Source organism: Paramisgurnus dabryanus, chromosome 2, assembly GCF_030506205.2.
Source record: "Paramisgurnus dabryanus chromosome 2, PD_genome_1.1, whole genome shotgun sequence".
Lineage (NCBI taxonomy): Eukaryota > Metazoa > Chordata > Actinopteri > Cypriniformes > Cobitidae > Paramisgurnus > Paramisgurnus dabryanus.
Genome location: NC_133338.1, coordinates 40156915 through 40170236, shown reverse-complemented (window position 1 = coordinate 40170236; position 13322 = coordinate 40156915). Strand labels below are relative to the sequence as shown.

Below are 13322 nucleotides of genomic sequence, written 5' to 3'. Positions count from 1 at the left end.
GCCTGCTTTTAAAATACTATATTTAAAGGGGACGTTTCATGAGACTTTTTTGAGATATAAAATAAATCTTTGGGTTCCCCAGAGTATGTATGTAAAGTTAACACTTTGTGCCACTTTGTAGGTGTGAGCAAAAATGTGCCTTTTTGGGTGTGTCCTTTAACATGCAAATGAGCTGATCTCTGCACTGAATGGCAGTGTTGTGGTTGGATAGTGAATGGATTGCATTTATATAGAGCTTTTAACAGACCCATGGCCATCCAAAGACCTTTACAAGATGCCTCACATTCATACACCGACGGCAATGTCAGCCATGCAAGGCGCCATACAGCTTGTCAGGAGCAGCTGGGGTTAGGTGTCTTGCTCAAGGACACCTCGACACTTGGTCAGGTGGAGCCAGGGATTGAACCACCATCCTTCTGGTTTGTAGACAACTTACCTGAATCACTGCCGCCCATGAAGGGCTTGTGCCTGTAGTGCAGATTAAGGGGCGGTATTATCCCCTTGTGACATCACAGGGATGAGCCAAATTTCAATGACCTATTTTTCACATGCTTGCATTGAATGAGTTACTGGGTTGTTCTTTTTTTAACATTTTCTACGTTAATAAAAGCACGTGGGACCCAATTATAGCACTTAAACATGGATAAAGTCTGGGTCATGGGTTTGTCCTCTTTAAGATAGTACAATTATTTCTATATCAATATAATAAAATATTAACAATCTGATGACACTGTAAAAAGTATTTGCTGCCTTCATTTTTTTGTTTAATTAACTCAGATTTACAAGTCATTTCAACTTACTGTTATTTGTCTTGACTAGAGATTACTTGTTATAACTTACAAAATAGAGTTGGAATATGTCTGGAGCAACGCAACTATTGCCACGCTAAATAATTGTCAGTTGAAATTACTTATATATTTTCTATAGTGCAGTAATACTTTCAATACAATACTGTATGTTGATTTAGTTATGTTTTTATTGGGCAGCACCGCATAAGTTAACCAGTTTTGCTCCGGTGGGGGCTTAGCTTGAGGTCTTTGTGGTCTTCAATTCAGCTGTAATGTAAACTGCCTGAAGCTTGTTGTAGAATGAGGAGTTCAGTCCGAGTCCAAGCAGATCGTTTGATAACAATGGTATGTTGAATGTCTGGGCTGTTCATGAATTGCATTTGGAAAAATATTATGCTTGAGTTCTTTTATACAGCAGAAACAATGATGTCCTCCAGGAAGGGCTTGTGGCTGTAGGCACTTTGGTCCACTGTGGCTAGACAGGTGGCCTTAATGTGTGGCACCACCAACCACTCAAAACACTGAAGGATTGAGCTATAATCAATATGGTACAATACAAGAAAACAACTTTACCACTGCTATGGTAGTGTTTATTTCTAATCATGTGGGTTTTACAACTTGGCTGTGGTAAATTTTGAAAGAGTCTGTGAAAACATCTTGTCAGTTGGTGAACATATTCCTTGAACATGCAGCCTGGGATGCTGGGCCAGCAATTTTTGCAAAACTACGTTCTTCCTTTAGTACATCCACTCAGATTACAGTCAGCTTTAAGTTGGTTGCGCTTGCCAGTTGGTCTGAACTTGCTGTTATAGTTACAAAATCAACCAAAAAGCCAAAAGAGTATCTTTCTGTTCTTATGCTCTTTAGGTCCATGTTTTTCCTTTCCGTATCTAACTTTGTGTAGACCTTGTCAATTATATCTTTCCTCAGTCGCTGTACTAATTTGCCTCTCATTCTGCTAATATTTCTGTTGTGCTGACTGAGTGTTATTGTTGTTTTCCATCTAGTTGGCGGAGCTATGGCCCTTGGCCATTTTAATTGACTGATTCTCTGGCTGGGAGCTCACTGAATCAGAGGCAGATTCAATCAGCTGTGCATTCAGCTGAAGCTGGGGAAACTGAGAGAGGGGGGAGAAAGATAAACAGAGAAACCTCGGTCAGAAGTTGCAAAGCGAAATGGTAGAGTTTCACGTATCATTTAAGTCCTTTAAAAGGTCGTTTTAATTACTACATGCATTTGTATTCTGAGTGAGTGCAACTGCGTTTGTGTGGTTATGCTATATTCCCAAGAGCACAAGTCTGAGACGCAAAGGCTTTGGCAGTCTACTTTAAATTATTACCCTGTTTAGATTCTTAATACAGGCTCCTGGTCTTATTTTCCACAATTAATCGTTGAAGATAAGAAAGGGTTGTCTTTGTAATCTTCAATCAAAAAGTAATAACTTTACAGCTTTTGCCGGTGCCACCTTTTTCCCTTATTTTTTAGCCCTTTCCCTTTAACAACCTATCTTCATTCTGGCATCTAACGCCCACTTTTCATCATTCATCATTCAATGGATAAAATCTGATTAAAATTCTTTTGATTTTTATATTCTGGTACAGTATACATTCGCATTGAAGAGGTTGTAAATGCAGTTTTTTGTTATTGATTTTAAGCTTGCTTTTCAAAATAAGTGCTGCTTTTGAAAACAGCTGCGATGTTTTATCAGATGTCATTTTGAGCTTTATGTGATACATGCAACACTCCTGAAAGTGTTCTTGTAGCTCAAATGCAGAACATTGCTTTAGAAGTGCAAATGTCATGGGTTTGAATCCCACTGGTAACATGTATATATGGCTTAAAGGTACTGTCAGTCGCTTTGGAGGTGTTATGGGAGTATCACTTTAATATCACTACTCTGGCATTTTTGGGGGATAACAGATAATGTTAGATGAGCATACGAATAGTAATTGAGGTCCTCCACTTAGGAAATGTGCTGATAAACAAACCAGAGTATTATAATATCATTAGTGTCTGAACAGTTAGGTCTTTCAATTATATAATCATCAGCAAGGTATCTGATTATTACATGAGGTTATCTGCTGTCTGGGCATTTTGTCCAGCTATCATTTAATAACCAGTTTAGAATAGCTTGAATGTTAGGGACTAAAAGCTGTGAAGTAATTATGACACCCTACAGCTTTCTTTTCCACATCCAAATAAAGGATACATACAGTAGCTCACATACTGTATAGTGAATTTGATCATTTCAAAGATGAGCTCCATTAATCTTAATTTACGTGATTCATTATTATTATTAAACGATAGCATACAGTAACATAAATGTAAAACTAGCTAGATATTGTATATCAGAGCTGAATGAATTATTGAAAGTAGCTTATTATAGAGCTCAATAAAGTTGAGCATAAGCACAGTTGATATAGATATGTACTGCCTGATACTGCATCTATAATACTAAAACTCAAACACATCTGCACAGGATGTCAGTTTATGAATAGTACCAAGGCTATGGTTTGGAATGTTATTGCATTTTGTAAATATGCCTGCAAACGTTCATGCACATTCATTAATATTAATGAGCTCAGTCCATTCCATAATGTAATGTCACATGTACTTTGTTTACTTATTTTTGCTGCTGTAGCAATACTGCTTACCACAAACAGATAAAAACATTGTCCCTATAGTAACTGGCGAGACTGTCCTCCTAAATAACAGATGCACAACAAATGCAGCATAAAGTTAAACAACTTTTTTGCAAGTCTGTTTAATCTACTATTTAAATTTTGACTTGTGATAAGTAAAATTAGAAATGTTGCATTTATGGGTTTTAAAGATATTATAGCATCCAACCCTACACTACTGTAAACACAGTCACTTCTCAACCATGTAAAAAGTACAGTCACAGGTATGTATTGCATAAATTAAACAGTAAACAGTGTTCCCAACCTTTATCACTTCAAGGCCCCCCTAGTTGCCCATAACAATATTTGAAGGCCCCCCACTCACTAATTTTTTTCCAAATAAATGTAACTAGAGCTTGGAAGGACTAGACATATGAATATTTGCTATAAAATTGCCAAATAATAAGAAAAGTCAACTTGAGGCATAGACTGTAAAAAAAGATGGACGACGCTGGTTCGCTCTCTTCCATTGGTGAAAAGTGAAGCCACCAGTGTCCCGATATGGCGCTGACATCTTGGGTCTTGAGTCTGCGCAGTAGCGATTTCGGGACCAGTCCTGCGCAGTAGTAAGCAGGAAGTAAAGCCACGAAGTAAAGACATATCACACGATATCACAGCTGTCAATCATGACGTGACACCTCCGTTTTTATATCATTAAATAACTAACTAAACACAAACTTATTTTAAAAACAAACATTTGAATTTATATCAGCGTAATAAAAACTACAGTAAATAGCAGAAACCAGCTTCAGAAAAAAAAGATATTTACAGTGTAATTAAAATTTTTAGTTGGTCTCAAGTAGGCATGGGCCGGTTACCGGTTTCAAGGTATACCGAGGTTTAAAACAGTCAAGGTTTCAAAACCACTAAAATGTTCTGTGATACCGTCTCCAAGGTATGAGCTGTGCTTATACAAAATTCATTAAATCATGAAGTCATGTGATTGATTTGATGTTTACATTTAATATACATTACGAAAATATTAAATATGTTTTGAAAGCATATTATAATTTAAAGGCTTAATTGTACCTGGCATTTGAAAATAACACATTTTAGTGTTGCAATGGCAATACCGCAACACCGTGAAACCGTGGTATTTTTGCTAAAGGTTATCATACCGCCAGAATCTTATACCGGCCCATGCCTAGTCTCTAGTCCCATTGAATAACATGGGGAGGCGGGCTTTATGACCTATACTGGGACCAGTCACCGGGGGGCGGGGGGGGGGGGGGATCGAGACATTTTGGCTTCACTTTTCAGGGCTTGTGACGCTTGACTTGAGGCCTCCTTGGGAATCTGCTGAGGGCCCCCTGTGGGCCCCGGCCCCCTGGTTGCAAAACACTGGTATAAAAGTATTACAAACAACTCGCACTGCAAACATTGCTAACTAAAGCCATAAGATCACTTTATATAAAAAAACTTTATATGTACACAAACCATTTTTTTGCTTAAAAATTCGCTTTAAATTGTATTTTGAATAAATGGTGCTCATAGAACAATATCCTCTATTGAAATGAGTGGAGGCTTTGACCTATTATTACTTAGATCATAACGACCTAACAAGCCGATTGCGCGTAACATTCCAAGTTGACGCTATGATGCAACTACATTTGGAATATTTGTACTTTTTGAAAAAAAAATTGTGACAGTTTTGTATGCTGTGTTTTATTATATTTAAAAAATGAGTATGTTATTTGCTCAATGTGCCAGAATAAAAATTAAATTTACCGTGGTGGTTTAAATTGAAAATCATATCCCAATATGTCATCTAGGGATGCAACAATACAGTTAGTCCACGGTTCAATGCATACCTCTGTTTTTACCACAGTTTTCGGTTCGGTTCTGATGGCTTGGCCCATTACAGTGTTTTTTAATATGCTATGCTTAGGTGACAAGAACAGTGAGGAAAAAATTGTTTAAATAGCCTCTTTATTTTACGTACAAGCAAAAATCAGCTTATACACATTCCAAATGTATTAAATAAAAAAATACAAAATATAAATATTTCCCCTAGTTTGTGGAACTGTGGTGCTGCATGATGTCACATGGTTATTAACATATTCGTGACACCATCAAGTAGTTATTTTGTGTTTTGCTTCGACTCTCTGAACCTTTCTATTTTAATACAGCTTATTGCCCAAAAAGACGTTCTCATTTACATTTTCTGTTGTCAGTTCAGATTTATAACCGTGACTAAATCACCACACACACCTTAAAAAGACACAATTTGGCTATATTCTTTCACACAGTGCACAGCCTCTGTCTACAGTAGGTAACCATGTTCCTATTACAGACGAACTGTATTTATATTTATACATACAGTACACAGTTTCGTACTCTTTTGTTCATGAGTTGGCCGCTGCACGGGTGAAGAATACATTGCTTCTCACTGCACAGAGAGTAGATGCCGAGAGAGATGATCCCTGCGCCAGGAATGCGAGACCTCACACCTGTGCCTCGCGGGGCAGTCCTGGCAACATTTTTTACACTGAAAGAAATCTAGGTTTATCAAAAGGTGCTAGGTTTGGCGTCATCTGCCTCTTTTGAACAAAAGTTGCTTAATGTATTGAAATAGTTGCTGACACTGGTAACACAAATTAGAAATGAATGGGAAACGGTGGTTTCTTACCATGGCTAGTGTGTGTGAAATCTGACACTTAGAGCGCAAGCATAGTTAAGTAGCACACCTAGCTATAGCACGTAATGATTATTTACTACTACTCGTTTTGCTACAATATCTCAGTGTGCAGATTTACAGACACTCACAAATGAAGAAAATAATAAAATGTACAGAATTTATGTGGTTGGAAAAAATCTGAACACCACCCCGCACTTCACACGCACCTATTGAAATTTGGAGGTTGTACCGAATGGTTTATTGTTAATGGCCGTTCACATTATAACAATAATTATAACTATAAAAATATAGTTTTAAAAAGCGTTTTATATTAAAGAGATTACACCAAACTGTAATGATAAAGATACAATAAACAATATCGTTGGGATCACTTTCTAAGCAATTTTTTCCACCTAATAAACAATAAACCAATGACAGCCAATCACATCTTTTTGAACTTCAAGTGTACGCACAGTTGAAATGACAGATGACACTGTTGTGAAGCTCATGCTGAGGTCCATAACATAAAATTACCTCAGGTATCCAGCGCTGATGCAGTTGCTGTGAATTTGACTATACAATGTTTTTTATATTGACAACACCAAAAGGTAAGATATTAGATTACACAAACTACTAGATTCACTGTTTAGAGTCGGCATGTTGAGAACGTCTGCTTTATGGTTATAGTTAACTTTATATTTATTGTTATAATATGAAATGCATACATAGTTGTACCCCAATATAAATTGTACCCGAATATATAATTTCACACGCCAATATTTTGAGTTTCACCTTCTGTTGGGGACGTATTTGGAGAATGGAAAAGCGACCTAAACAATCGTATGGGTTGGATGATAGGTTGTAACTGTCAGGTGTAAACGCAATAGCCGTATTAAATAGACCCACTGACTTTCCAATATACGCCCAATATTTCCCTGCACATTTATGCCTCAGATCCTTTCCTGTCAGTGTTTTCCCGAAACATCTGTCCTCTATTAAACTCAATCCTCCTTCCTCAAACAGCAAAGACTCAATCTCTCCGTCCTACATCATTTTACTGAACAGAATAGCCTATATGTGTCTGGCCTGTAATTGAGCAAATTGCAATGTCTGTCACCGCTGTTTGTTCCATTCGAGCAGACTAATTTGCCCAAGCCCTCTGCTTCAAGGCGCCTGTCTCCTCCAGTATGACCGAAAATGAGCCTTGTCACTCACGCCGTACCGTTTGCACAGTACATCATTACCAGATCTGTTTACTGGCACCAACCTGACCAAGGACAGAGAGTAAGATAGATTGAATGATGTTTATTATTATTATGTACTGGCCTGGACTTCCGCTGCCATAGGACATGGTAATGAGGGGGAAGCGGTTATAGTTGTGTTTTATCTGATCAAGGAATTCTGGGTAAAATGTGTCAGATGCAAATGATCCTTTGTTCTCTTGCGAATATGTTGGACTAACGTCGTCTTTGTTTTGTTGTGTTGATGGATGACTTTCCAGTGCTCAGCAACTAAAATGTTGTCAACTAGAAATATGATTGATGGCTGACATAATGGGCAGAAGTATCCAGTGAATATAAAAGAATTCAATGCTCGTGTTTCACTCGGCTGATTGGTTCATATACTACAAAGTGGCAGCCCGCTGGCCTCGGCTAACTGTCAGTCAGTGTCACAAGACCCATCACCTGCACTGTTGCCTTGGCAATGGGTTAGAAAGAGAGGCGTAAGAAAGGGTTTTTTATGGCGGGTGCGTGACAGGTTTTCTCAAAGGCGGCTCTCGGTAGATCTTTAGAGCTAACATGTGAAAACAAACCCTTTTGAGTTATGTCTGTGAACATATCTGTGTGTGTTGAAGTGTAGGTGCGTTTCTGTGGTAGAGCAAATATGTGGGCATGTTAGAAGGAACTATGTTTGTTTGTGTGTTTGTGAGAATGAACTTAGATCTTACACTTCTAACAGATTACAGGTCGTGGATGTCACGCGATGTGTCAGAGCCGGTGTGCAATGACAGGGTGAGAAGTGCAAGCAATGGCGTTGCCATAGATGGCACAAATCACCTACATGAAACGCCTGTCACCTTCCTTCTGCTAGCTATCAATCAGCCCTACACAGTGTAGGATGATGGGCTCAAGATCTCTTACCCTCTGTTTGTCTCTATATATGTCACTTCCTGTCCTCTGATTGGCGTCCTCTCATCACTCTTAAACCTTCATCCCTGCTTATCTTTGTGTTTCGATCTTTCATTTTGATTTCCATCTCTCTCGTCTTTGCAGTCTTCAATCTGTCTTCTGTTTTCTGTCATCTCATTCATTTTTTTCACATTGGCACTCTTCTTCGTGGTGACAGGAACTGATAATGTTGTTCAGTTCTTTAAAGGCCAGTTTTCAATTGCTATGATATAAAGGGAAAATTTAAGCCTTTTTAGGATTTAAGTTAATGACATTTTTGACAAGAGAAGTTAATGAGATATTTTATTTCAGTTATTTTAATTTTAGTATTTATTTTTTATCCTATCACATCTTGGTCCGGATCAAATTCTCTGTGGGCCTGGACCGGAGTCTGGTCTTTGAGAAGCCCTGGTATAGACTGAATGGACTGCCACATGCATTAAATGTAAATGCAGGTTTTGAAGTTACCTTGCTTTATTTCTTTAAGCTTAAGTGTAAAACCTGTACTCTTGATTTATGTTTGCTTTGATGATTCTGAAATCTTACCTTTTGAATGCTTCAGTGGCTTTAACTACTTATTTATTTATAAATGGATTTATCCAAACCATCTCTCATTTCATCTTGAGGTTTCATAGAGGAATGAGTATACGCAGCAACAGTTCTTGCCAGACTGATCTCACGGAAAATTGTGTTATAGTCACGCAAAATTTGATTCATTTATTTGTGTCCATGGCACGAAATTCAGCTTTTTTCGTGCCTTGAGCATGAATATCTTTTTCTTGTCACTCCCACAAATTTCTATAAATAGTTGATTGTGTCCGTTGCACGACTTTCTTTTTGTTTCATTTTATGTATTGTTTACTCATTGTTTTTCCCTATTTTCTTAATATTGTCGCTTGGGGTTGGGGTTAGAATCACTTTCTGTTACATTTTTGGAGATCCTTACCCAAACCCCAAATCCAGGCGCGAATAGCTTTAAAAGCGGAAGAAAAACATGTAGAAACCAATAGATAAAACCACAACCCCATGCGAAAATAATTTAAAAATAGGGGAAAAAACAATACATAAAATGACACAAAAAAGAAAGTCGTGCCACGGACACGGAAAACGATTTATAGAGATTTGTGCGAGTGACATGAAAAAGACAAAAAAGCTGCATTTTGTGCCATGGACACGAATAAATTAATAATATTTTTCATGACTATAACACAACTATCTGTGAGATCATGTTGTTTTTTTCACAAAACGATAAAGACATAATTCATAACTGTCTGAATCCGGAACACATCACCATTCCAGAATCAGAGGAGATGACCTTTACCCGGTCTGATGGAGCATCGCTGCCTTTTTGAGATAAGCAGCAAAATGTCTTTCACCACATCTTAACAAATAGGCCATCAGCGCTGTCTGTGTGACATAAATGAAATCTTTGTGACTGAATAATAACAAACGATGGCTGGTGAGTATGAAAGTATATTGCAGTCTGTCAGTACTTCTTAAAAGAGAGCGTGCTGTGCAGATGCAAAAGCACTGTTTGTCCTGTCGCCACAAGGTGTAGTTTCATTCACAGCATTGTTTCGAATGTGTTGAAGTGTAAGGCGTGGTTTTAGCGAGAAATGCGTAGCATGAAATGTGTTGGCTTTGTCTGCTCACACCCCTTTGAGAATACTGGAGTTCAACTGTTTCTATTTAGGTGGGAAATCTATTATTGAACACTTGAGGGACAGTCTAACTCTGTATTTTATTGTACCAAATAATGTTTTTTTTTTGTGGCAATGAACATTCCCCATGTGTGGGAGTGCATTGTCGTAATCAAACACATTGAATGTGTTTAATGCGTGTTATACTGATACCGTTTTTTTTTTTTTTTTTGCAAAACATTAACAAACAGTACAATTACAGTATCTGTTGTGAATGCATGTATTTAAATAAACTTTAAACCTGTCAGTAACAAATTACACAGTCAACCCGAAATCTCAAGTTTCTTTTACACACATTTAGTTTTTTTTACATTTTTGCAGGTTTAAAAATAATACATTAACACAGCAATTGACAACTGGCAGAGTGTCACGACACATGACAGCAACAAACAACTTTGATAGAGCGTAACAAAGCCTAAAACTTCAGATTGCTTTGCAACACTGGTATTCACATGAGGAAAAGCGAATGATGTTCCTGCTATTAACCTTCTTTTATGTATATTAGTCAACAAATTCTTTGTAAACTAAGATTAAGAGGGATCACAAACATAACTGTAAGAGTTGGATAAACAAAATTGACTGTTTTATAAATATATTCAAAACATACACACAGCTATTTTGGTGCTGCACATTATCAGATGAAATCTTAAAATACATTTATTTGGGTTTATGTATGTTTGAAAACAGATATCGGACCTTTGTCTCTGAGGATGCAGGACCCAACACTCTGGTCGCCACAGTTCTGGCCAAGGATCCAGATGGTGATGGGATCACATACAAAATTACCTCAGGCAACGAGGAGGGCAACTTTGTCATCGACAGTCAGAAAGGTAAGACGTAATTTTTGGATATACAGTTAAGCCCGGAGTATTGTGTTTTTTACTTGTATTCGAATGTATGCGCATGATCGAATGCACAGCCTTACAAAGTGCTGTATAGTTTTTTTGACTTGTACGTGTACGTTCGACAGATGCGCATTACAACAAAATGCTGTCAGCAGCTGTCCGCTGTGTTTCTGGACACTGCTCAAGTCCCTTTCGCGCCACAGAGCGCCACTCACATTAGCCTCCTAAGACCCATGCTTTGGTTTGTCTTTTTTTTCAAATTTCTACTATCTATTTTGGGGTTAAAAGAACCCATAAATATAATAACCAATATTTTTTATTTAAACATGAAGCAGTGAAATTGTCCATGTTGTGTACAACAGGTTCCAGTTCAGAATTATTATGAAGTATTATGGTACTTATGTGGACATCCAGGTCTTAGGAGGTTAAATAACATCATATATGTCCCAAATTGTTAGCTATTAACATTGGCTGCTAACAAATATTTTAGGATTTTAAAGTAGACGCTATCTGACTAAGCTTGCGCTATTTAATGTTCACTTCTGGTGTACGATATCTCCGAGTTGTCCTAGGCGCGATGCGGCGCTGCGCTTCTCTTCCTGTGTGCAACCCCCTTTATGATGACGAGGATCCACGAGAACAAAGTGAACCATACGTTGGCCTTAGTTACTCTTTCGCTTGATCTCTGAACATTTTTATGTTGCTTTAACATTCTCCCTAAGGGATGGTCCAATAGGACGGCTTCATTTGCTGGTTTCTTTCAACATCTTTACAGTGTATTGCATCATATTATACATTAGTAGTTTAACTATTAATATTGACTTAATAGCAATTAATAATTACATTTAGTTTCACAATAGGATGATCACAGAAAAGGAGGTTATTGAAAAAATGAAAAAGTGCTTTTCATTGTTAAGGCTGAACATAATTTTATTTCATTTATGTCTGGGGTTTTTATCCCTTTTATTAAGTTGGTTGACAAAAAATAAATAAATTCATAAAAAGAACTGTAAGATAGGGAGGGAATGGGTTTCTATTTTATTTTGCAGTCCAAATTCAAACTCATGTCCCTGCGGGAGCACCACAACTCTATCAAACGCAGAAGGCTGCTACTGTATAGGCTACAGTTATTTGGACTATTTTGCTTTATAAAGAGCATCCCCAAGGAAAATCTCACAGGTTATTTTTCACAGGTTGCTCTTTCATTTTTATTGCCTTTGATTTCTGGAAGTATGTAGAGGACAGAAAGTCAAGAGTTGGATTTAAATTTCTGTAGGCTGCATGAGCGTCATGTTTTAATGCGTGTGTGTGTTAAGCGTAACGGGAAAGATGCCTGTAATCTTTATGGGTTAATTGAAGACACACAGTGTTTGGTGTGAACATCTGGTTAACTGTGAAATCCAAATTGTCACAGTACAATTAACAGCACTGTTGGTTTTAACAGTCGAGGACGTACAAGACTAAATCCCACGGGTGGAAATTTTAATACTGAGACAAAAACTACAGATGTCAATTAGAAAAAAAGACTTACTGTAAAAAAGTTAGTTTGATGTATTTTCATACTGTAACTTTTAAATCACAAAACAATACAGTCTACAGTAAAGAAGCTAAGTGTAAATGTAATATTTTTTTGTTTTTCAAGCTGTTACAATACCCACAAAATGACAGGTTAGCAGGCAGGTGCAGGGAGGGGGAGGAACTTGAGAACAACAAAGTTATATTTTAAATATGACAAAAAATCCACTATAGCCTGTAAACTTAATAATATCTTAAAGTCACAATGCAATATATGATGATATTATCAGAAAATTGCATACTGTAGACACACAACTCTGTCTATATAGATTTTTCTGTCTCACTCTATTCGCAATAGGGAAAAAATAAAAACATGAGACTTAAAAGTCTTTTCTTTTCTATTCTGTTTTTTTATTATTTGCACCCATATTGATATGTGTGTCCGCAAGGAATGTTCCATGTGCCCTTTTTATACTTTGAGCACCTTCCCCTGTAAAGATCTCTGCACGGCCCTGCAGGTTAGTATTTTTTTCCATTAATGAACACTGTATCCTCCAGAAACTGTGTTTGTACAGAACAGACACATTGCGTGATGATTAAAAAAGGTATCACATACTGAGATTTTTACACGGCATGAGGAAAATTGAATTTTAATGTCTTTTTATCTCCTGCGGTTCTGCATGACTAGAGAAATTTAGTAATGGCTCAGTAAATATAATATTTACTGCCAACTAAATTCAGATTTGTTAACACGGCATACCTTTAAACAACTTAAGGCTTAATTGCAGCACATTTTAAATAGCTAGACGTGGCGTTTTGATTGATTGTGTTTTGATTGAACAAGATCGGTCCTCGGATACGCATTTGTCCTTCTCCCAAAATATGTTTACTGCTTACATTCACAGTGCTCCAATTTAGTGCTCCAGTCAGGTGATTCAAACATGCACCGCTTCAATGAAACGCTGCAGTTTCTTGAAACGTGTCTCAGTTGATTCCCCTCCCTCAATA

The 13322-nt window shown here is 37.3% G+C and overlaps 1 protein-coding gene across 2 annotated transcripts in view; it reads left to right on the top strand.

Annotated features, from left to right (window-relative positions):
* The window catches only part of LOC135778734 (neural-cadherin), a 300864-nt gene that overhangs the window by 151921 nt on the left and 135621 nt on the right, over positions 1-13322 (top strand). For both annotated transcript variants that reach the window (XM_065289259.2, XM_065289258.2), the window contains exon 7: positions 10642-10784. In XM_065289259.2, coding sequence (XP_065145331.1) covers positions 10642-10784 — 143 coding nt within the window. The remainder of the gene's footprint in view (positions 1-10641; positions 10785-13322) is intronic.